The 23,907-nt window shown below is 37.5% G+C and overlaps 1 protein-coding gene across 3 annotated transcripts in view; it reads right to left on the bottom strand.

Annotated features, from left to right (window-relative positions):
• mpped2a (metallophosphoesterase domain containing 2a) overlaps positions 1 to 23,002 on the bottom strand; it is a 68,524-nt gene extending 45,522 nt beyond the window's left edge. Inside the window, exons 1-3 of one of the 3 annotated variants that reach the window (XM_028015164.1) lie at positions 22,854 to 23,002; positions 19,985 to 20,272; positions 1,939 to 2,120 (exon numbers count right to left, since the gene is read on the bottom strand). In XM_028015164.1, coding sequence (XP_027870965.1) covers positions 1,939 to 2,120; positions 19,985 to 20,097 — 295 coding nt within the window. In that variant the 5' untranslated portion in view covers positions 20,098 to 20,272; positions 22,854 to 23,002. Of the gene's footprint in view, positions 1 to 1,938; positions 2,121 to 19,984; positions 20,273 to 20,753; positions 20,772 to 22,699; positions 22,791 to 22,853 lie in introns of those variants that run through there. The other 2 variants (XM_028015165.1, XM_028015166.1) reach the window with 2 other exon arrangements.
• Positions 23,003 to 23,907: the final 905 nt, after the last annotated feature.

Genomic DNA, 23,907 nt, shown 5'->3' with positions numbered 1-23,907 from the left:
GTGATTTTTCAGCTGAAATGTACTCCCTCTTTTCCCATCTCCAATGGACCCAATACGCCGCCATAGACTGCAACAGAAGAGGATCAGATGAAAAAATATACTTTCATTTTTAACCCCACATGAACCTTTTCCATTGTTCCTTTAGGGTTTAAATGAAACTCATGTTATCGGACAATAATTAACCCAAATATCCACTTTGCTGCCATCCTATATGGGAAAAAACAAACAACTACTATCTTTAAATTAAATATAATCAACTAAATACAAATATATTTCTTCTCCGTCTCTTGACCTACTTCTTCCTTTCCTCACTCCACAAGAGAACAACAAAACCAGCCGCAATGAATATAAATAAAAAGCTTTTAGATGCATTATCTTAACAAGAACCAGTGTGTTTTCAGAGCAAACAGCAACAAAGTAAAAAGAAAAGACATAAATGAGATCCTTTTACTTTAAATGATGCAGGAAACACACATGAGTCCTCCAAAGATTACAAATGTGTAAAAACATGAAGATGTTTGTTTTGTTTCAACTTCCAACATTCCAATAGAATACGCTGAGGTTTCTAAATATTAAGCAATTATTAACTTAAAACCAGCAGCTCATATATTTTGCTAAAAAGTTCCTTGTAAGTTAGTTTTGTCTTACTTTTGGTGTAATGAGACATATGCTCTAGAAACTAAACTAAAAATACTTGGTAAGACTTTGTGTTTTTGCAGTGTAGGAGGGATGTGAGGAGTTTCTGGATTTTAACAGCATTTTATTTATTTTTTCTTCAGTTTCTGTCGTAAAAGTAGGTCAGTGTCACCAGTGAGACTGCTGCGAACGCTCTGAAGAGTTTTTAGAGGGAAACTTTCACAGCAACCCTAAAACTCAACAGGGTGCATCACTTTGATACAGATGAAATACTTTTTATTTTTTAATTCAATGCTGGTAGCAGCTGCTGGTTTTATTTCTGATGTCAATAACATTGAGAGGTCCTGAAAACGAACCCAAATGCCCACTTTGCTGCCATCAAATGTGGAAAAGAAAACTACTATCTTTAAATTAAATAGTAAATTTAAATTAAGTAATAAATTAGTAACATTGTGTAGAAGAATCTTAACATGAATCAGTTTTATATATTTAACATCATCAGCCACCATGTTTGTATTCTTCTGTTATATAAATTAAACACTGTTCTGTATTTTGTAACCTCGAATGTCTTGATTATTAAAGGTCTGGGTCACATGTTCATGTCTAAGTTTAAGTGTTTACTGTAAATTTACAGTACAGACTAAGTTAGATGATTTCCACAGAGTGTCAGGTTAATTTGATTCATTTGCACTGCAAAAACACAGAATCATACCAAGAATTTTTGGCCTAATTTCTAATCCACATTTCAGTTCACTTGAAATAAGAAAAACTAACTTACAAATGACTTTTCAGCAAAATGTAGGAGTTTGTTTTAGGTAAATAATTCCTTAATATTGATGAAAAAGTTCTAGTTCCACTGAAATCAATTCACTTTTAACTGGAACGTTTTCATAAATATAAAGGAATTAGTTACTTAAATCAAGCTCTTATATTTTGCTGAAAAGTTACTTGTAAATTATTTTTATTTTATTTTAAGTGTAATAAGATATTTTCGCTAGAAACCAGACAGAAATAATTGGTAAGATTTTGTGTTTTTAACTTAAGTCGCTACAACCCAGAGGAGGAACTGAATGCCTCACACATTTCCCACCCACAGCATGGGGACAGGGGGAGAGGTCAAAGGTTAACTGAAGCACGGTGCAAAGGTCGGCCGGGTTAAACTGGACACTTCAGTTGACCAGCTGGGTGAGACAACAGGGAAAGGAGATCTTGTGTGGTCTGGCTACCAGTAAGACACGCAACGCGTCTCACGCCTATGACAATGTGTGTGTGTGTGTGTGTGTGTGTTGGGCAGTTTCTTACCTAGCCAGTCGTTGAACTTCTTGACCTCAGACGGAAGGCCGAGCTCTGTGAAGTCGCCCATGTGGAGCAGAACGTCGCCGTAGGGCATCTGGATGCCATCTGTACGCGAGTGTGTGTCGGAAACACACACGAACCTGGTGTGTCCCGCCGGCTTGGGAGTGTCGTAAGGAATGGGGTCTACCCTGAGGGGACAGGCAGGGAAAACGGGCTTAGAAAGGACCCAGGACAGCAGGACCAAAATAAATCTGACCCAATATGCAAAACTCATATTCTGCACGTTTTTGTACTTCCATTTGGGTTTCTGCTGCCTCTAAAAACAACCCAGCTGTTCTTCTGGGCAACAAGTTAATGTGTTTTGGTGTCTGGAAAATGAGCCGTTTCCAAAACCTCCAGAATGTTAAGTCACATTTCATGGGCATTACCCGTTACCTAGCAACCGTAGCAGAGCTCCACCCGTTACCTAGCAACCCCAGCAGAGCTCCACCCGTTACCTAGCAACCCCAGCAGAGTTCCGCCAGTCACCCAATTTTGTATAATCCATAAATCTACTCTAACCTACTTTATGTCAGGAACCTGAGATGGATCAGATACCAAACAAAACCCAAAAAGAGATATACATTTTTATATGCATTTGAAAGCAGAATAAAGGAAGTTCACCTCTGCTTTTAATATCAGTTATAATATGGTAAACGTTGTCTTGTTCCACAGCCAGACTATTTCATTTACAACTAGAACTTTTTCATCAATGTTAAGCAATTATTGACAAGATCCTATTTCTTGCTGAAAAGCTACATAAAAGTTACTCTCTTATTTTAAGTGAACTAAGGTATTTGAGCAAGAAACTAGATTTTAAAAAATTTAGTTAGCCTTTGCAGTGCACTGGATGGAAAAATGGAATGAAGGGAGGAAGGGACCAATAAATGGGAAATTGGAAAGGATGGAAAGATGGATGGATAAATAGAAAATCTAAACTTTGCGATCCAGTTTTCTTTCCATTGTTATCCAGAATAATTCTCTGATCCAATTCTAGATTTCACACAACAATCAGATTTAAACCGACTACTACTACAGGACTCAGTTAAAAGCTAGAAAATTACTGAAATTGTTTACAAAACTGTTGTGATTTATAATGTATTTTGCTACAAAAAAAACATCAAATTTGATTCATGATTGAATTCATGATTTGATGCGTTTTTGCAATGTTTTGCTTATTTTCTTTTTATTTCTGCTCATTTTAATGGTTTCATTTTCCCCCTCAACAATGATGGCTTTGGCTGCTGCTGCAATTAGGACAGACGTGGATTTAAACAGCACAATGCAGAAAAAACTAAATTTGTTGAGCAAAAATAACATCTTGGAGACCAAAATCCATTTCAAGAAAAATAAAAGACATTTCAGCCACTAATTTGGCTGATTAGTATTCACAAGAAGGGCCGTGCTTTTAATTTTTCCCTGGCATAAAATTGGCAAAACAGACAGTGAATCAAAGCATGGGGTGTACTTTCAATCCATTATCTGAAGAAAAAAGAAAAAAACTCAAGTCTGTGCTAAAAAAAGGTTTTTTATGGAGTCTTTTTTTTGTTTGCAGAAGAAAAAAGGCGAAGAAACCCCTGCACTGTTTCAGGTTGAAAGCAGAGAGAGAGAAAGAGGGAAAAAATCATCTCGTCTGTAATTGAAGTCTACAACGTGCAATCCTCCAGCACTCTGCCTCTACGCCATCATTTCATTAGAAGGGATGTCACTCTGCCGACAGAAATCAGACACAAAATCAACCCTGCAATCTCACACAAACACACACCGAGTTAACGCTAATGTGCGCCGAAGATGGCACAAAAACAAGCAGATGAAATCCAAAAGGCTTCAGACGCAGGGAGGCCATTAACGGAGAGAAAATAAGAGACTTTTCCTACAGAAAAACACATCTTACACCCAGAGACAAGATTGCAGTGGAAACTTAATTCTGGACCCAATTTTCACATTTCTGTGACATTTCGTGGACAGCATCGTGGTACATGGTAGGTTAAGAGTGGTGTTAAAAAATAAAATATATATAATTTTTTCATAACAGACCTGATTTTAATCTTTCTTAAAGAAATGACTCCAGTCCAGTCATTTCTTCTGTGCATGTCAGGCTTAATTACTTTTTAACAAATTTTAGCCTGGCCCTAATATTACGTCATAGTTAACCTGAATTCAAAGTCCAAATAAATGGAAGCTGTAAAACATGCTTTTCAAACAAGATGGCCGCCCTGGAAGCGTTGACATCACTCTGAACAATAGAAACCAAAGGAGGACTGGTGGGGAAATAAATACAAATTTTTCCAAATTTAAAATGTCAAAAACCAAAAATCTGATTAATAAAATCGATTTATTGCTCAGCTTGGTAGCTAGGCAACGGGCTGGGTTTTGCTGGAGTTGCTAGGTAACCCCAGCAGTTCCTGCTGACTTGTGATGTCACATTCAGGCGGTCTTTGAAACGGCTCGTTTTCCAGACACCATAAAACATTAACTTATGGCCAAAAAAACGTCTGGATGAATTTTTAAGCATTGGGCTTCAAAGCAGTTTAGTTACAAACTGAAGTACAACAACGTGGAGAATGTGAATTTTTAATGCAATTTCAAATCATGATCAATAACCACGTCTTACTACTGGTGTGAACCACAAAGAAGAAGACAACAGGAAGTGGTATTATTCATGTGTGATTTTAATTTAATTTCTTATTTAATGGAAACACCGCAAATGTGAAATTGTGTTTTTTCAAAAACGTTTTGCGCACACTTTTAACACAAACCGTGTTACAAGCTAGTACGGTGGCTGGAAGTTAAATTAACCTAAATGAAAACCGGCAGCCATCCATCTGCTTCAAATTAAGGTTTGCACATGATAAATACGTAGCATAATGTTTAAAAAGGCAAGTCTCCTGTATCCATTTTGCATATTCTCTCCATCCACATTCTGCATTCACACCAAGTCTTCTTGTTTTACACTCCTAAGGAACATCTCTGCTTTGTTCTCACACACTGCTACAGAGCAGGCATACAAGGCATATTAGGCAAACTGGAAAATGGAGAACTAGCAGCAGAGATAATGATATTTACTACTGACAATCTGCAGTAAACAGGCCCTGCGCTCGTACGTGCACGCTCGCATTACTCTGAGCCAAGCGGAGTGGCGCATACGTTGCAGCGAGGCTGCTGATTAGATTTGGTGCTGTGAGGTTCCCGGACGCTGCGCAGCTTTAAAGGATTCAACAGAACCGCATGGGACAAAAAAACGGGCGCATATCTCATATACACACAAATACACACATGCATATTAAAACAAAGGCAGGAGAAAGACAAGCTCCTTCACTTTTCCTTTGAGATTTAATCCACCCGGAGAATGTAAGTAAATACCAGCAGCCCCTATCAATTAGAGCAAGCAGAGGCCAAGAAACCTTCATGATGGTAATGCATTGGTCTCTCTCACACGCAATGCTAAGACACAGAGAGCCCAGTCTTTCCTGTTAACATACGACTGTAACAACCCAGAGCTTCATTGGAAATGTATATAGGAGTTCAGGAGTTCAGCGCTGCAGCAGAGGCCTCTGATCTTTTGTAAACGGAGACAGTGAAAATGAAAAAGTCCTGTGATCCAGCAGCAGGTAAAAGAATATCCCCCAGTGACAGACGGAGCTGCGTTAGCATGACGGTTCGCGTTAACGTGTCTGAGGAAAGCCTGCAGAGCAAAGAGACGATGTGGAGGGGGGCAAGCTCTGAAACTCTGCAATCCACCGTGACGCTGCAGCAGACACACAGCAGAGCGCTGTGGTTGCAGAAGTATCTGCTTGAAGTAGAAAGACATGGCTTTTCATCGTCTAGCCGTGGAACATGGGGGCATAAACTTCTGCTCACCTCTGGCTGGAACGACACGGACTCGGCGTTTTAGAGCAACTTAAATTAGGAAAGCTACTCCAACTTTACCCAAACTTTCACCGCCGTTATCCCTCCAGTTTATCCCAGAGGTTTCTTAACCCTGCTCCAAATGTCCTGCATGTTGCAGGGGTTTTCCTGCTGACAAACACCCAACTTGAACCAGATTTACTATGCAAACACTGCAAAACACAAAATCTTACCAAGTAGTTTTGTTCTAGTTTCTATTGCCAATATCTTAGTACACTTGAAATAATACAAAACTTACTTACAAGTAACTTTTCAGCAAGATATTGGAGCTTGTTTTAAGTAAATAACTTCTTTATATGTTTGGAAAAGTACTAGTTTCACTGGCAGATTATTTCAATTATAACACAGGGAAAATGTCTTGCTATAAGTGAAATAATCAGTCGACTAGTACTTTTTCATCAATAATAAGAAATTATTGACTTAGATCAAGCTCCTATATCTTGCCGAATAGTTACTTGCAAGTTAGTTTTTCTTATTTCAAGTGTACTAAGATATTTTCACTAGAAACTAGGCCAAAAATAGTTGGAAAGATTTTGTGTTTTTTCAGTGAAATTACATTTTTTTAAATGTTTTTATAATTCCATTTTTGTTTCTAAAAACAGTCCAAATGTTTACCAAAAAATTAAATAAAATTCACACACATTTTTACACTAAGTAAGTTCTTTTTGGTGTCTGGAAAATGAGCTGTTTCAAAACCCCCCGGAATGTAACTTCACAGGTCAGCAGGCCCAGCCCCGTTACCTAGCAACCTGAGCCCGTTACCTAGCAACCCAAGCAGTATTCAACATTCTACAGCAGGGACAAGGTAAACTAAAATATAACAAAATTAATGTTTTGAAATGTCTTTCTTACAAAAGAATTTTAACAAAAACGTTCTTGCTAAGTTTTACGGCATTTAGCAAATAGAAATAATTGTGTTAATTTTAACTAACCTAAAACAATAGAAATTGAGTTTGATTAACTTCATATAGTAAGAACAAAATTCTGTATATGCATTTTTATTATCTCTACATATCTGGTTTCAACTGTAAACAACACGGTCCAAATACAGGCACTTTGACTGTTAATAATTTTCAATAACTATACAGAAATTAAGCACTTTCCAAACCTTGAAAAAACAGAAATTGAAGCATTTTTGAGAATTTCAAGCACTTGTATGAACCCTGAATATATAAAGATGACAAAACAGAGGTCCATATAAAGCACCTTTCCTCTTACTGCATGGAAAAGATTCCACAACAAAGAATAATTTTCTAAATGTTGCTGAATGTTGTACAGGGATTTTAAATGGGAGTGTGTCATCGCCAGAAACTAAAATGAAGCTGTTTTCAATGAAAAACACCACTGTTAAGCACGGTAGAGGTCCCATGTTGCTATGGGTGTGTTTCTCTTTAAGAGGCCCAGAAAAATGAGTATCAACATTTTTTTAAAAGCAGTTATATCAATGAAACGGTTGGAATTTAAATCTTCAATAAGAGAAATTGAAAAGTAAATGCAGAATTTATTATTACATATAATGGATTTGCAAAGGTTCTTGCTCAAGAATTGATAGAAACCAAAGTACAACGTTATCGAGTGGCAGAACAGTTACTGTTTGCATGCCTTCTTTTAAAAGTAGACTTAATAATGGCGGACAAGGTAAAGTTCAGCCTGTGAGAGACCGCAGGAGGAACGGAGGATCGCTCTCTGATGTCTGCAGGAGGAGATTTCATTTGACTGAGCACACTTGGCTCCACGGCCTTTTAGAAAAACACACGAGAAAATAGGGTCAGAGGTCAGCCGCAGCTCGCTCCCTCAAAAGCTGAACACTAAACTCACGCTGCAGATAAGAAAGTTGTTGTTTCTGGCTGTTGAAGCTCTTTTCCAAGAATGATGATACATCTCTATGTTTCAAAGATGAAATTTCTGTTCAAAGTTTATGCAAAAGTGTCTCCAAGCAAGCTGTGCATCACATTCATATCTATCTGGATTAACGGATCGATGTTTCTGTCTGCTTTGCTGTAAAAACCTCCAGCTAGTAGACAAGCAGATAATTCAATATTTCTGCTTAATCTTCCACATGCGGATAGAAGAACCTAACTTGTCGCAGATGTTCCCAGAAGCTTGCTTTAAAAGAAATTATATTCAAGATAGCAGCCATTTTTCCAAGATGAATGCCTTGGTTGTCAAGAAAAATATATTTTTGACTTTTGGTAACAAAACATGCATAAGTGGATCTATAGAAATAATATTAGCCACTGCTTACAAAAAAGTTAAATTCACTTACCATAACAAGAATCTTAGCTCCACAAAACCAATAAACATATAAAAGAATTAGCAGAAGCCAACAGGAACTGCTAATCAGAAAACAAAATAACGAAACCGCTCAGCATGTCAAAGAGTGCATAGACTCCAGATGAAAGCGAACAGAAACTTAATGTTGCATTATTTACTCTAAAATAACCACAGTATTAAGATTCAGATCTAGTGGTTTTGTTTGAAACAGGAACAGTTGTTGTATAATTGTGACAGGAATCTGTTAAACAAATACATCTTCTCACTCTGTAATAACAAATTGATTTATAATTTTGCACAAACATATTTTCAATCATGACTGAAGCAAAGATTTACGTTTCCTGCTTCATTATCAGTATCTGGCCATTTTAGCTCAAGCTACTCTAACAATAAGGATTAAAAGCTTAAATTTATCATCATGTCTCATTCAGATAATTTGGATCAACAAATGCATGTAATCCAACTATGCTTTTAAACGTTTTTATCGTTTCTGGCAACTGAGCTGAAACAGCTGTTGATGACGCTAATATTGCTACCAAATTGTGGTAATAGTAAAAACACAGAGTTGATTTTCATCAGTTTACAGCAAACACCTTAAATAAAACAGTATTTATCAGTTTAACTTCTTCATCTTTTGTTGATGGCAGATAAAAGAACCGAAAAAATTTTGTAAAACGGTGCAGAAGTACATCTGTACTTCATCATCTCTGTGAAAACTTAACGCAATTTGACATTTATGTGGTCGGTTTGCTAAAAGAATGAGAAAATGCAAAATCCCAAATTAACCGGAGTCAAAACATTCAATCTTTTTCACAAGGCTGGTTCTGACTTTATCGCGTTTTTCAGAAGAAACATCAAAACACAACGTTCCCCCATTTCCTCTGTGTATCCCCAGCATCAGTCCGCCCTCCCCCTCCTCCCACCCTCCAACACACACACACACACACACACACACACACACACACACACACACACACACCCACGCGCCAGCGTGCATGGCTCACTCTTCCAAACTGCAATACCATTTCTCCGAGAGGAGCACACGGAGCGCCTCTCTTATCTTCTGCGTTTCAGCTGTCTGCGCTAATTCAATAAACTTCAGAGGAACAAAATGAACACAGAAATAACAGAGAGAGGGTTGCTGGTGGGGCGAGCAGAGAGAGAGAGAGAGAGTGAAAGGTGGGAGACGAGAACAAGCAGGAAAATCTGGGGCAAATTGTGATGTAGAGTTATTAGGATGAAAAATAGCTGATTTTTAAATAAATTAGAGCCAGAATTGATTTTCAGGGGTTGTGAAACTGAAAGGCGGTGTTGTGCGGCGGCACCACCCCCCATGCCATCCGTTCAGCTCGTGCATGTCCTCCTCATCCCTTCCCATAATGGCACAGTGCAGCACACACAAAGACTCTGTCGGAATATCAGCACCGGAGGAACCTTCCGGCGCTGCGCTGGGAAATAAATTGCTTCTGTTAATGCCCCTTTCATTATGGCACAGCCCTTAATTGTGCTGCTGACAGTCTGCCTGGCTGCAGGGCTGATGGGAGGAAGGATGAGGCCAAGAGCCGAGCAGCAGCTGAAGGCAGAGAGAATAAAGCGACTCCGTGTTCACCTGGATGGACCAGAAAACAGAGCAGCTGTGATTTCCAGAGAGGCACTTATCAGGATTTTTCTCTCTTTTTTTTATTTTGAAAATGCTGATTTTTCCCTTTTTTTTTCATTTCCAGGTCTATAAAACGAGCAGCAGGTTTTTCTCCACTTAAAAAAGAAGCTAAAGTATTCAGGCCCCTTTAAATTTTTACACTGTCACTGCAGCCATTTGCTAAAAGAAAGTTCATAGTATTTCTCATGAATGAATGTAAACTTAGCATTCCACCTGGACAGAAAAAAATTGAAATATAGAAATGTTTGCACATTTATTACAAAGGAAAAAGTGAAATATCACATGGTCATAAGCATTCGGAGTTAAAAATTTAAAGGTGTAGGAATAATTTCCATACCCATTATAATTATTTATCAAAGCATACTGCTGTCTGATGCATTTAGGGACCAAATACAATAGTGGGACGTTTCAGTTTCAGATGTACCAATACACTTTTTTCACTTCCAAGTCAGATACAGTTATCTGAGGTTTAGTATCGGCCAATACCAATCCGATACAAAATTGACTTTAAACATTTCTTCTTTTTTTTATGCATGGAGATAAATGTACATAATTACAAATGTATTTAATAACTCTGCATCAATAGCTTCATATGTTTGGTCAAACATGTAAAAACTTTAATTTGTTCAGTCAGCGCAATTAGGAGAATAACAGCCAATATAAAATCAATGATAAAGAAACTGAAAAAAAAAGGTCGACTATTTTGGTCAAACATGTAAAAATAAACAGCAACAAACTTAATTCAAATGGTTCAGAAAGTGCAGTTAGGAATAATAAATATAATGTAAAATAAATAAAGCACGACACTGATCAGAGCACAAAGCATAGAACTAGACTGACTAGAACTGCCATCATGGATCGAACACATTGTCACCGATATCCGATATCAAGATCGATACAGATATTAACATCGAATTGGGGCATGTCTGGTTTTAAAGCATTTAATGAAAACAGGGAAGGTTTATATATATATATACATATATATATATATATATATATATGTATATATATATATATATATATATATGTACGCACAGGGGTTCCCCTGTCAGGCCACCAGGCTTTATTTGCCCCCCGCCAGGCTACGCCTTGTTTGTTTATGTTAAATTGTCGTTTTTATCCACCACTAATTGACAGCAAACATGGCTTAAAAAGTATCTTTGATGAAACAGTTGAAGGTGCAATGGCAACATAATATCAGGGAATCTGAGGTCAGGTGTCTCTTTTTTTATCACTTCCTGTCTCTACTTGTTTACACGCCAACAACTTCATCCAATAAAACCACAAGTCATAAATAATCAAAAAACGTTGGACGCTTTCTTTCTCTGATCTCCAAGGAACAGTGGAGACTAGCCGCGGCTAGATGACACAGAGTGCTAGCTAGCTAGCATAGATGTTAGCAGATATTAACACCAAACCTTTGTGTATGATGCTATATTTATGCCACTAACCTGAGCTTGCAGTGAGACCAATGTGAGCCCATATATCTTTGTGGATAAAGAATAATGTGAGACGTAGGTTTGTAGACGGACCAGAGTTTACGTTTTTTGGTCCGATTCACATCTTCCCAAATGAAATAGACTTTCTAGACAACAAACTGGAGTTCAATAAAAGTGGACTAAACAGTGCTGGTGTGAATGCACCTTATGTTTCTTCTGACTTGTTGAATAAAAGAAAGAGCAACCTGGAAAAGCTAATGCAGCTGTATATTACATTCAGCATAACTCAACCAACAAAATACTGAGTAAATGAAAAGAAAACACTCTGCAGAAAGATCCCTTTGGGGTTACATTTACCCAAAATCTCAAAGGCATCAAAAGGACTTAATCTTCCATGAAAAAAACAAAACAAAAAAATAAATAAAAAATAGGTCCTGCGTAGTGTCAACCATCACTTAACCCACAACATCACCATCAACTCCATCATCGCAGACCTGCCAGACTCCAGCAGCAGGTCAGAGGGCGGAGAGGGAACTTAATCAAAGGTTCTCCTGTTACAAAATCCCCTCCGCTCCTGCCGACAAGCAGCGGCAGGCCAACAGAAACAAAATAAAAGCTACAAAATGAAAGCAGAGAGCTAAAAACAGGTTTAAGGTGATAAATTGGATGCTTCTATTAATGGTTTTTTTATTTTCAGTCCAGAAATGTCCTCTAAAGTGAAAGTAAAAGCACATTGTGACTAATATTCATGGGTTAGTGCTGTCCAATTAGTTTGGTGTGCACAAAACAATTGCAATTAAGGATGAACTTGAAAGAACTACAACTGTTTATATTGTTCTGGTTTTCATTTGCTGTTTAAATTGGATTTGTCTGTTTATTTATTTTTATGTATATTTAGAAATACATATTTACACAGGGGTAATAATACATCCAGCTCAAGATGAGGCAACCTCACATTTATAGCAAGATTTTTTTTTTTTTTTTAACTTGTTTTACCAACTTTAAAAAATATGAATTCGGTTCAGAATATCCCAATCCATGTTTGACTTCTCTAATTTCTGCAGTTTTCAAATAGGACCCCATTAATAAAACTCTAGTACCAAAAACAGCATAATTACTTGCATTTCTATTAGGGTTTAAACAATTAATCAAATTAATCGCAATAATCGATTACTGAAATGATTTGCAACTAATTTAGCAATTGAATAATCATTAACTGGAGTGTACAAACTCAAAAAAATGCACTTATATATTGCATTTAAGATAAAAACATCTTTGTCTGTAAATATGTTTCAACATAAACTCATCAAATAGCAGCTTGAGCTTCATTCAATTATTATTAATTATTATTAACGGAACGCTATGTTGTTGCATTTTAGACAATAGAATGTTCTTTTTTTTAAAAAAAAAAAAAAGAAAAACTTTTGGTATTTATTTCTTCTAGTATTATACTTCTAGTATTGAATATTGTGGTTAAATGAAAAATCTGTACAATGCACCATTTTTTTTATCTGATTGATTAATCGTCAGAATTATCGATTAATCAATTACTAAAATAATTGTTTGTTTTAATATAGAGAATAAAGGGTTTTTTGCAGCCAGAGCTGTGTTTTAGTAAATCTTTTAGTGTAGCTAGGTCACATTTCACTCATCAGCATAGCTCATATTTTGAAATAGAAAAGAATTTGTTAAAGTAGAAGTGTTTGTTCATTCTCTACTTAAGCTAATAATTAGCATATGACTTCATGTTTTGTTTTTTTAACAATGAAGCTTTTTTGACAGAGTTGTAATGTTGACTAACATGCAGTTCCTAAATATGGGTTGTAAAACCCTGGGAAATTTTGATCAAATTATTTCTGTATGGCAGAAAATCCAAAGAACAGAAAAATGTATTAATGGAGAGCTAAAATAAATTTTCTTTTCAGTAACTGTGTTCAAAATCCATCCAATACTTTATGACAAGAACGATGGCACATAAAAATACCCTAAAGGAGCAGAGAGTTGAAAATGAATGGGGTGCCGGCCGGTATCATCGTCAAATGATGCATAATCATGCTCTCCACATTTATATTCAGAGGACAGGAATAATTAATAGGGTATCTGAAGTAAAGGGAGAGAGAATCTGGATATTTTAGAGAAGATTGTGCAGATCTGTATAGTAAAATAACGGTTTTATGTTCAGGTTAATTGGATTTAAAGGGCTAAACTTTGGACTTGGATGTTTTTGGGAGTGAGATTTCTCTGTTTATATGCAAGTGGGGATTCTGTGTAAATAAATAAAAGCAGTGGATGTTTGGGCTGTGGTATACAGAAGAAGAAAAATCCCATGTCTGCATCGGACCAGAACCAAGTTTAGTCCACTGCTCCTCTAAGAATGCACAGACAAGAAACAAGCAGGCTAAAAGTTAGAGTTGGTAGTTTTTAGACCAAAAGACGGCTTGTTATTGATTCCATCTAGATATAAGAAACACCCCATACGACTGCAGGACAAGAGAAAATGACACAAAACTAAACCATCTTTCTGACATTTATATTATATGCTAAATATTAAATTATTATGACATAAATCATCATATATTATGGTTATTCTTAAGCAGCGTTCTCTTCTTTGATTGCAGCATATTATATAAAGAAAATATAAACTTGTTCCTTTTAGTAACTTCTACCAATAATTTCCTAATTCTTTAATCAATAAAGTAATTACCACCTTATTGGTCACAAACGTTCTCCAAAGGAATCATTTTTAGTAAGAAGGGTAGTTTTCCAAAGGCCTAATCATACAGGCTAATCAAACTCAAAGAGCTAAAAGTTCAGGCTAATCAAACTCCAAGAGCTAAAGGTTCAGGTAAATTAAACTACAAATAACTTAAAGTTCAGGGTAATCAAACTCCACTTACTAAAGGTTAATCAAACTCCAAATAGATAAAAGTTCAGGCTAATCAAAGCCCAAGAGGGCTGAACTTCAAGGGTAATATGTTGAGAATTTGCTTTAACAATAAAAAAACAAGTTTACATGATTTGACATTAGTCCACATGTGAAGCGTAGTTCTAGATTTAGCCACATGGTCCCTCCTTCAAATAACTTAATGACAGAACAAAGTTCCCACTTGAACAGAATCACTTTAATCTGGAAATTTAAGACTTTAGCTTGATGCAATTAAAATAATTTTTGCATGAAGAGATTTAACCGCAAAACATCCAAGCATAATCCAACCAGTTTCACTTGATTAATTGCATGTTATTTAATATTTGGATTGCTTATTCTGAAATGAATCGCTTTTAAAATAGAAAGGTTTATATTTACACTTAATTGAAGGTAAAAGGTCTTTTACTTTAGGCAAAAGTAAAGTAGATCAGTAAAAGATAAATTAAGGCCCTTTGGAAGGTCATATTAGGCTCTCTTTTTATAATAAGAGATGTTTAAAGAATTAATTACAGCACAATAAATCAACAAGGTAATTGACCATGAACATAATCATTAGTAGCTAGCTGGACTATTAGGATTAAATCCATGGAGAAAATCCCTTGAGAACAAAGCCAGAGGAAATTAAACGCTTGTTTGAAATGTTTATTTTCAGAAAACACCAGAATAGTTTGCTGTAAACATTTTTGGGACATTCCTTTTGTTAATCCGAGCTCCCTGACTGCATCTCGGCCAAATCCGGCTCGATTAGATCCCCAACTGGAAGCATATGCTCCAAGTTGCTGAGCGTTTCGTTTCACAAGACGACGACAAAAAGGAGAGGGAACAAAAATACAGACGGCGCGGAAAAAAAATAAACTGACAAACAGGGCCAGACTGGGTCGCCCCATGCTCCGAAGAAAACCCGCTCTGACTTCAGGGTCACGTTCCGAGGCATTAGCGTCTATCTGCGGCTCTCTGTGAGCATGCACGGCTGCCTACGTGCTCCACATGCGTGTTTTCGCCACACAAAAGGTACCGCTGTACCCCCTTTTTGGAGAAATCTCAATATTTCTGTCTGAGAGGGAAGGGAAAACATTAGACGTAGGATTAAATTTCCAAAAAGAAAAAAAGAGGGAAAAATGTCTTTCATTTTCTGTCAGAGAAGCTCGCATTTTATTTCCCCCCTGAATGCGGCGAACGAGGGAGAGGAACGACTCGGATCATTATCCGGGAAATCTAAACAAGCCTTTGCTTTCCTCGAACAGAGCTCTTATTCTATAAGCACTTGAACATGGAGGGGGGGATGGGCTCAGAGACACGTGTGTGTCTCTCGGGGTGTGTGTGTGTCATCGCATGGCTCCTAGGTTGAGTCAAAGAATGACAGGGTAAAACACTGCAGGCTCTGTGGAACCCAGGAAACAGCCTAATGTATTTATCCAAACACATATCTGCTGAGAGGCCCCTCTGCTTCCATACAACCGCCCCATCGACACACACTTCACCTCCGAACACAACGAACGAGGAATAAAAAAAATTCAACAGGACTGCACAAAAAGCAAAGGAATCAATTTATATTTTAAAAAATCCCAAAATTTTTCCAAGAAACCGGAAATGTAAAGGTTTCACTAATCCAACGCCTGCAGATTTGCAGCTTAATGCATCCAAAAGAAGCAATAAGAAGAGCTCCGGTTTATGGCATCAACCTTAAGGCAGCATCACCTTCAATCTGCCTTTATGTGCTGCAGCAAAAATAAACCGTCTGCAGATGACACTGCAGTTTTTTAAGAAAAGCTTTAACCATTTTCTTCGTAGAAGTCCCAAAAATAAATCTGCACACGTTTTAAAAGATGAACAACCAACTTAGTCAAAATGCACAATCATGGGCAAAATCTGTTTCTTCTTTACTGGCTTTGCTTCGATTTACAAGCTTCGTTTCCTTTAACCGTAAAATTATGCAAATTGGAATTCCGGGGACAAAAATCCGCCTAACGGAAACATGTCAATTTAAAAAAGATTTTCACACTTTTCACATCAGATGCATCATGTGATCAACAACCAGATGTTACTACTGGCAGAAATTACAAAGAAGATGACAGGAAGTGGTTAGAGGATGACGACGCCGTTTTTAATGATTTGTGAAAAACTGGTTCATGCGTAATTTTAATTGAGTTTTTTATTTAATGGAAACAGAATTGCAAAATTGTGTTTTTTTTGAGATTATCAACAAAGTTTTGCGCACATTTGTAATGGAAACGCAGCTAGTGTTATGATTGCAGCTCCACCTACCATTTTAGTTACTTTGTAATTGCTGTAGCCTGTCCGCCGTGTTGCTGTAAACAGTTACTGAGTGTACGCCTTTTAATAGCAGAACCAATGTATTAGAAGGTTTTAAAATGCTGCAACTTTCCATTATATCATTCTTCAGGTTTCATTAGATGTACAGAATTTCTGCAGGTTTGACCAACTCAAATTTAAGACTTTTTAAGACCTTTATAAGACCATGATGAATGAAATTTAAGACACTTACAAAAGATGATAAACTTACTCATGGATGTAAAAAAAAAAAGCTAGCTAAGCTACAAGCTAGCTAGTGGTATCCTCAACCGCCTCAAGTCACAGAGTGCAACGAATACGTCTGTGCTTGACTCAAACTTTAGCCTGACCGAAATAAAATGGACACTGAAGTCTCTGTAAACAAAATTGTCCATCAAAAAAGTGTCTAGTTGAGACCAAAACACCAGACTCAAGAGTTTTGTGATCCAGTTTTTGGTAGAAAGTAGGGCTGAAACAATTCCTCGAGTGATTCGAGTACCTCGATTATTAAAATTCCTCAAGGAAAATTTATCTGCCTCGAAGCTTCGTTAAATTATATTTCATTATTTAGCGCACTGTGTTCCGGCCGGGTTATTACTTGCGTTGCACAGAGCTCTCACTTCCGTCTGAGTTCTAAAGCAACCAAAACTCCCAATGTGCAAAATGAGAAAGTCGCAAAATGACCAGCACTCCTTATCATGAACTTAAATTGAACTTGAAAATCTGAGCAGACGCTGCATAGCAACCAGACCCACCTTGCTGTTTTTACCAAAACAAACTACAAAATAATCAAAACAGTGAAATTTCAGCAAAGATTACATTTCTTAGAGTTCATATTACAGCACAGGCACTTTGTTACTTTTGTTTTATCTAAAATAGAAAAACAGAAGGTGCCCACCTTCATATTAAATCCTCTGACCTGGTTTATGAACTCTTACAAAAACCATTGACATAACAGAGCTTGAAAGGGTTACGTTTGTCTCCTTCTCCACATTCGGCACTCACTGTGCTGGCAGCAAAAATCTGCAGCTGAGGAATTCCCAAAACAACACAGTGCCACATTTGTGCACGCTTCCGAACGCCAAGAGGAAGGTAAGGCTCCAATTTAGCCGTTTACATAATTCCATCTCCCTAAAATAATCCTGTTTACAAGAACAGAGTGAATAGTGGGAAACATAAGAACCAAAAGAACAATGCTTAAAAAAACTGAAACTGTAGAAAGCAGTTAAAACTTGTGGCCAGGCGCTGTGACTGCCAAAAGTGAAGCTGTGCAGCTGGTCGATCTTTTAGCTCTGAAGTCTACTGAGAGCTCATCATCCAACCCTGATTCAGTCCAAATTTATTCAAGAATCTAAACTTTCATTCAACAGGCTTTAAATCTGTTCAGATGCATTGTTTCTGCACCCTGAACAATTAAACTTTAACATATTTCCGCCACAAAAATTACAAGCATTCTTTTGAAGGGCTGCTAACCGCTAAACCACAACAGAAGCTTTTATAACATGCTGGAAGCAAAATATATTTGAACTGTGTGGTCATACTTTAGTTATCTTTAATAGAGCTGCAGCTAAAGGTCATTCTAAAGTGCCAGTTTTTTTTTTGTCTGATTGATTAATTTTCAGAAAATCGACAGAATTTGAACCAGGTGAAGCTAAAAATGCTATTTGAATAGTTCTAGGAAGAACACATTTACAGACCAAGAAGATTTTTTCATCTTAAATGGAAAATTTAAGGGCTGTCTAAACTTTTTGTACAGCTTTGGCTTAATTACAGCTCTCTCTATGTTGTTTTTTCAGCAAACTTTCTTTTTTTTTGTCTGTGTCTAAATTAGTTAATGATTATTTCAATAATTCAATTCAATTCAAGTTCAATAAAACTTAAAATGCCACAAAAATGCTCGGCTAAACACAAAGGGTCAAACAGCTGAAAAACGGGCTGGTTTTAAGACAAAAACAGCTCCGATGTGTGTAAAAGCAGAGAGGGTTAACAGGTCGCATCGCAGCAACCCACTAATGAGAAGCCCAACTTTACCACATCCGACCAGCGCGGCCACAAGCAACCGATACAGTAAATATGTGCATCTTAATGACAACCAGGCAAAAACTGTGGTGATGCATAGGCAGAAAAAAGGTAGAATACGGAGAAGCTTTGGCTTGTATCGGCAACAGAACACCTTTCTCCAGTTTTTGGTGACTGTCTTTACAAGTCAGATAATAATGAAGGAGTCCAACAGGTTTGTCCAAGTCAGAACTCCTGATTTTTCTAGACTTGTTCTCAAACTTTCATTTTTTTCCAGAAACTTCTCACACTCTGTATTTCTACTGTTTCCAGGAAAGACCAGAGACAACTGGACGGATAAATGGAAGAATAACTCAAACATTTCAATCAAACTCCATACTGTTCCAGACTTTTGTTTAATTGCTGTTTAAAACATTAAAAACAAACAACTGACACTTTTAAACTTTATAATCAGAGCTTCTCTCTCTGAGCTTCTGTTAAATGTACTTTACATCATCCTGATTGGACTCCTGTTTGAGCTCATTCTGTCCACGCGTTTTTATTTTAGGGCTGCAACTAATGATTGTTTTAGTAATCGATTACTCTATCAATTGTTATCACGATTAATCTGATAAAAAAAAGTTCATTAAGCTTTCCTTATGCAGCATTAAAAATACATTTAATAATGCAAATTAAGTAAAAGTTGCTTTTTTAAATAAGAAAATCATTTTATTGCCTAAAATGCAACAAATGCATTCCTTTACTGAACACTTGACCATTTGTGGCAAAGGATGCATCTACATGTGGAAAGTTCATAATTTTCTGAATGACTTAAAATCAACACAGTTTAGGGCTACTATGTTAAATATTTGAATTATTATTTTTACAGAATTTGAGTAAGGTGAAGCTAAAATTTTGGGTATAACATTTATAGACTACGAAGGGTTTTTTTCATATTAAATGGAGAATATTTATATCTTTTGTACAGTTTTGGTTTATTTACTGCTCTGAGTATGTTGGTCTTTCATCAAATGTATTTTTAGAGTTTGTTTAATCCAGTTAACAATTAATCAAATACTAAATTAATTAACGATTATTTCAATAATCAATTAAAAGATCATTAAAGATCAGTGGAGTATGTCCTCTACGTGATTCTTTGCTAATTAAGAGGAAAGTGGCGCAGAAGTTTTTTTAGCATCTCTTATTTCCATAATTGATTAATCACGCTTAATCATTCCAGCATTGAGTGTATTAGTCCATTTACAGGAAATATTTTGTCACAAAATGCAACACATGACCACTTCATGCAGCAATTTGGAAGCAACAGGCAAACTAAGGATCAGAGAAGTAAGTCTTATACTTCATTTGTTGCCTTTGCAGAGAGGAAATTAGTAAATAATCGATTAATCACGATTATTTCAGCCCTAGTTTATTTTTGGATTTGTGTGAACCTGCGGGTGTGCTAGACATCCGACAAAAGTTTCCAACTTGTAAAATAAATGCTTGTGCACTTACATGTGGACATGTGGAGGTTGGAAGCGGCTCTGGTTGATGTTGTAATGCGTGAAGGCCTGCGTGGGGTTGGAGCTGTACTCGTCCACCGTGATGGTCACTTTGCCATGAGCCATCCTTCCGCCGTTTGGACATGAGACGCCGTTCGTTCACCGGGATTCAGCAACGAGCCGTGCGGCGGTCATCCTTCGGAGCCGCTCGGTAAGCCCAGGAAGTCTCCCAGCAGCAGGAGCGGCAGCGGGGCCGGCTGTGGCTTCCCAGCCGATCGACTCGACCAACACACGCTGCAGTCTGCACAGACGAGAACAGAGCAACGCAAAAATGTCAAGTTCAGGGATTCAGACTAAAAAACATTGTCAAAAAAAACTTCCAAATATTTTCTACAAAAGGTCCTAAAAAGAAGAGATTGTCCAGGAATGTTAGCAATATTAACCTAAAGGTTTTACCATATTTCTTCTTAGGGCAAAAAAGAAAAGAAAAATTACTATGGATGTAATCTCAAATGCACAAGGATATTTTATTTAAAATATCTAAAAACAGAAACATTGCAGGCATTAATATTCAGCAAATTCACACATGAAACAGGCTGATTTCTGCACACAACAAAAACAAAAGTGATTCCAATCCCAAAGCTGATAGATCAATCAATCAATCAATCAATCAATCATGCATCAACTTCTCAGAGTAAAAGCTACCCTAAAATGTTAAATTCAGGTACTCAGAGATAAATGCTACAGTAAAAGTTTGGAGACTAAAAAGGCACAAAAAATACCAGCATTTTCTACGAAGCTCCTAAAAAAATGAGATTATACAAGAACGTTAACAAAATTAAGCTAAACGTTCTTCAATACTTTTTCAACTGCATCAACTTCTGAGAGAAAAAGACGCAAAAATTTTAAATTCAATGATTCTGAGATAAACAATAAGTCAAGGCTTGGAGACTAAAACAAACATTTTTAAAAAACAACATTTTCTACAAAAGCTCCTAAATAGATGAGATTACACAGGAATGTTAACACAATTAAGCCAAAACGTTTACCATAATTAGAAAGCAATAACTACTCTAGATGCAATCTCAAATTCAGAGGTCTATTAAATTTAAAATATCTAAAAAAAGAACAATGCATTCATTCATCTTCAGCAAATCCACGTGTGAAACAGGTTGATTTCTGCACCAACCAACACAAAAGTGACTCCAATTCCAAACTGATGCAATCAAAATCAATCAATCAGGGGAGATCTGGCGTCTTTACAGTTTTATTTATAAATAAATCTGTTTAAAAGCTGTAAAATGTTGCAGGACAAGATAAAGAGCAACGTCTCTCATCGGCTGTCCTGCGCGCCTCCTTTCACTCTGACCTTCCTAACTGTGGCAACGTGGCTACCGTGGGTGTTTTATACCAGACATCCTCATGCTCCCACACCTCAAACGGTAAAAAATGTCAAAAAAAAATAAAAATCGGCCTTTTTCTGCCCCCATAAGGCGTAAAACGATAGAATGCAGTGAATAAGTTGAAGCAAACCCCTCAAAACTGGCCTATTTTATTTTAAAAAATCATGGATTTATGTTTTCTGGGTTAGTGGGATGCTACTTCCTATGATGCATGTAATTAATTTTAGAATGAGGAAAACACATTTATTCAGATTGGCATAATGAAACCCGTACATTGAAGTCGTTTAAATAGAAACATTACAGCATGTGAATCAAGAACTGTGCTTTTAAGATTGATTTAGCTTCAAAGAAAAGCTATAAATTTCACCAAGGCGATTACTTCCCTCAACCCTCGGGGGCAACTTTATGTTTCTACCTGTGTACACTGGATGTTAACAGCAAATAATCACAAATTTTCTGATTTTTTCATCTCTTAAGGGCCAGGTTTAGCATTTAAAGTCAATTTTATAAGAGTATTATCTGAGCTTTAAGTGCTAAAAAATGCCAGGAACATTGATTTACATTTTCTGTCAATTTGCATAGATGATACTGCAGATGAAAAAAATATATATAATTTTTATTTATTTGTTTGAAAATAGATTAATGCAAATACATGCTAATTGGATTTAATCTGAGCATGTCTGGGAATGTCAAAAACACTGATTCTGATTTAAAATTTCAGGATACGTGTCAATATACAATTTAAAATTATTAAAGAAAGGATGCATACTGCCTAGTTTAAAGAGCAAATGGGAAGTATGTAAAAGGAAAAAATTAAAACTTGACATTTTCTCCACTATTTTTATCAACACAACCAAAGTTATAGTTATATAAGAAAAAATAACTTTGGCGGGTTAAAATATGATGCAAAAGCTGCACTGTAGTAGATAAATTAATGTTATGTTTATATTTTTTTCAGTATGCAGCGTGTCTCTCTGTAGTGTCCATGCTCTCGTCTGTTCCTCTCTACCTTATGGCTACAGTAGCAGCAGCAGCGACTAGCTCTGTAGCTTAGCCTGCTAAATTGTATTATTATGCACGCTGAAACTGGAGCTTCTTTCTGGCAGCACAATAAACAGAGAGCCTGGCAGCTAACTTCTCACTCCGGTAAGCAGAAGGAAGCGGCGGAGGGGGGCAGAAGGCGAATAAAATTCACCCATTTCACCATGCAGACACGGCGTGAGCTATACTACACAGCCGCTTGCAGCATGCAAAGAAAGAAAACTCCGTTCCCCCTTGAACTCTGATCCGTGAATAATATTAATAAATAATAAATTTAAAATAACCCAGAGGTGGTGAGTGTCAAAGCGCCGCCTCGGTAACCTCTGGCTCCTTCCTCGTAAATGACAAGCCACCTTTAAACCGACGGCTTTGTGTCAGGAATTCCTCCCCTCCCTCCCCGTCTCTGCCTCCGCGGCAGAGGCTGAAAGGTTGCGCTACCTTCGGGCTGGAGGTTTTTCCGTTTCCCCCTCCTCTCTGGGTGTTGCAGCCGGCCGGAGAACGGGAGTCGGGTCGGAAAGGGTCGCCCTCTACGCGGTGGAAGAAGAAGAAGAAGAAGCGGCGGTTGAAGAAGCAGAAGAAGAAGAAGCAGCGGAGGGACTCGGGTCCATGCGGCGGAGACTCCTGCGCGCAGCGCGAGGCGCGACCGTTGGCGTTGGGGGAGGTTGGGCCGGGGCAGGAACCTTCGACCCGGCGGGACCTCGGCTGGCTCTGGTGGAAAGAACCCAGACCGGGAGGAGAGCGAGAGGTAGCGAGCCGGAGCGGAGGGCGAGAGACACTGACAGTTAGCGGGGGAGAGAGAGAGCGAGCAGCCGCGTTGTGTCGGAGGGGGAGCCGGAGTGCAGTGAGTCGGAGCTGCCACTGGGGTCAGAGAGCAGGAGCGAGCACAACATCCCCCCTACCCCACAACCCGCCGGCCGCGCGCCTTTACCGGCGGGCACACGCGATGCGAGGGAGGGGTGGGGGGGCGCTAAGTGGCGCCGCGTTCTGCCTCTGCTGCGTTCACTTGCCGTCGAAAATCACACTTCCTACATCCATTGGAGGCCATAAATGACTGTCCAAACGCAGGTGCATCTCGGTACCATTGAAAATTACTGAAATGTTCATTTATTTCACGAATTCAAACACAAAAACTTAAAGTTATTCAGTAGGTTTAATACTCAGGCTAAGGAAAAGAGTTACAGTCACTGAAAAAAAAAAAAACAGGACGCAAAGATCGTACACAAGTAAGAGTAGCATCCAAAAAATTACTGAAGAGTGAAAAGTATTTGATAAAAAGTATACTCAATTATCAATTTTTTTCAAGAAAAAACAAAAACTGCAGGTGTGTGTGGTGCGTTTTTGGTTAAAACATTTTTGTTTTTCATTTAGCTTTTGAATTAAGTTTTATGAAATCAAATCTAGCAGGAGAAATAAAGATTCAAGTTAATTGTCTAGAGCCATGAAGCACAGCAAAGTATTCTGATGTGTGAAATCACTTCTAAATAGTAACTTC

The sequence above is a fragment of the Xiphophorus couchianus genome, chromosome 4, assembly GCF_001444195.1.
Source record: "Xiphophorus couchianus chromosome 4, X_couchianus-1.0, whole genome shotgun sequence".
Lineage (NCBI taxonomy): Eukaryota > Metazoa > Chordata > Actinopteri > Cyprinodontiformes > Poeciliidae > Xiphophorus > Xiphophorus couchianus.
This window is presented reverse-complemented; position numbering and strand designations above follow the sequence as displayed.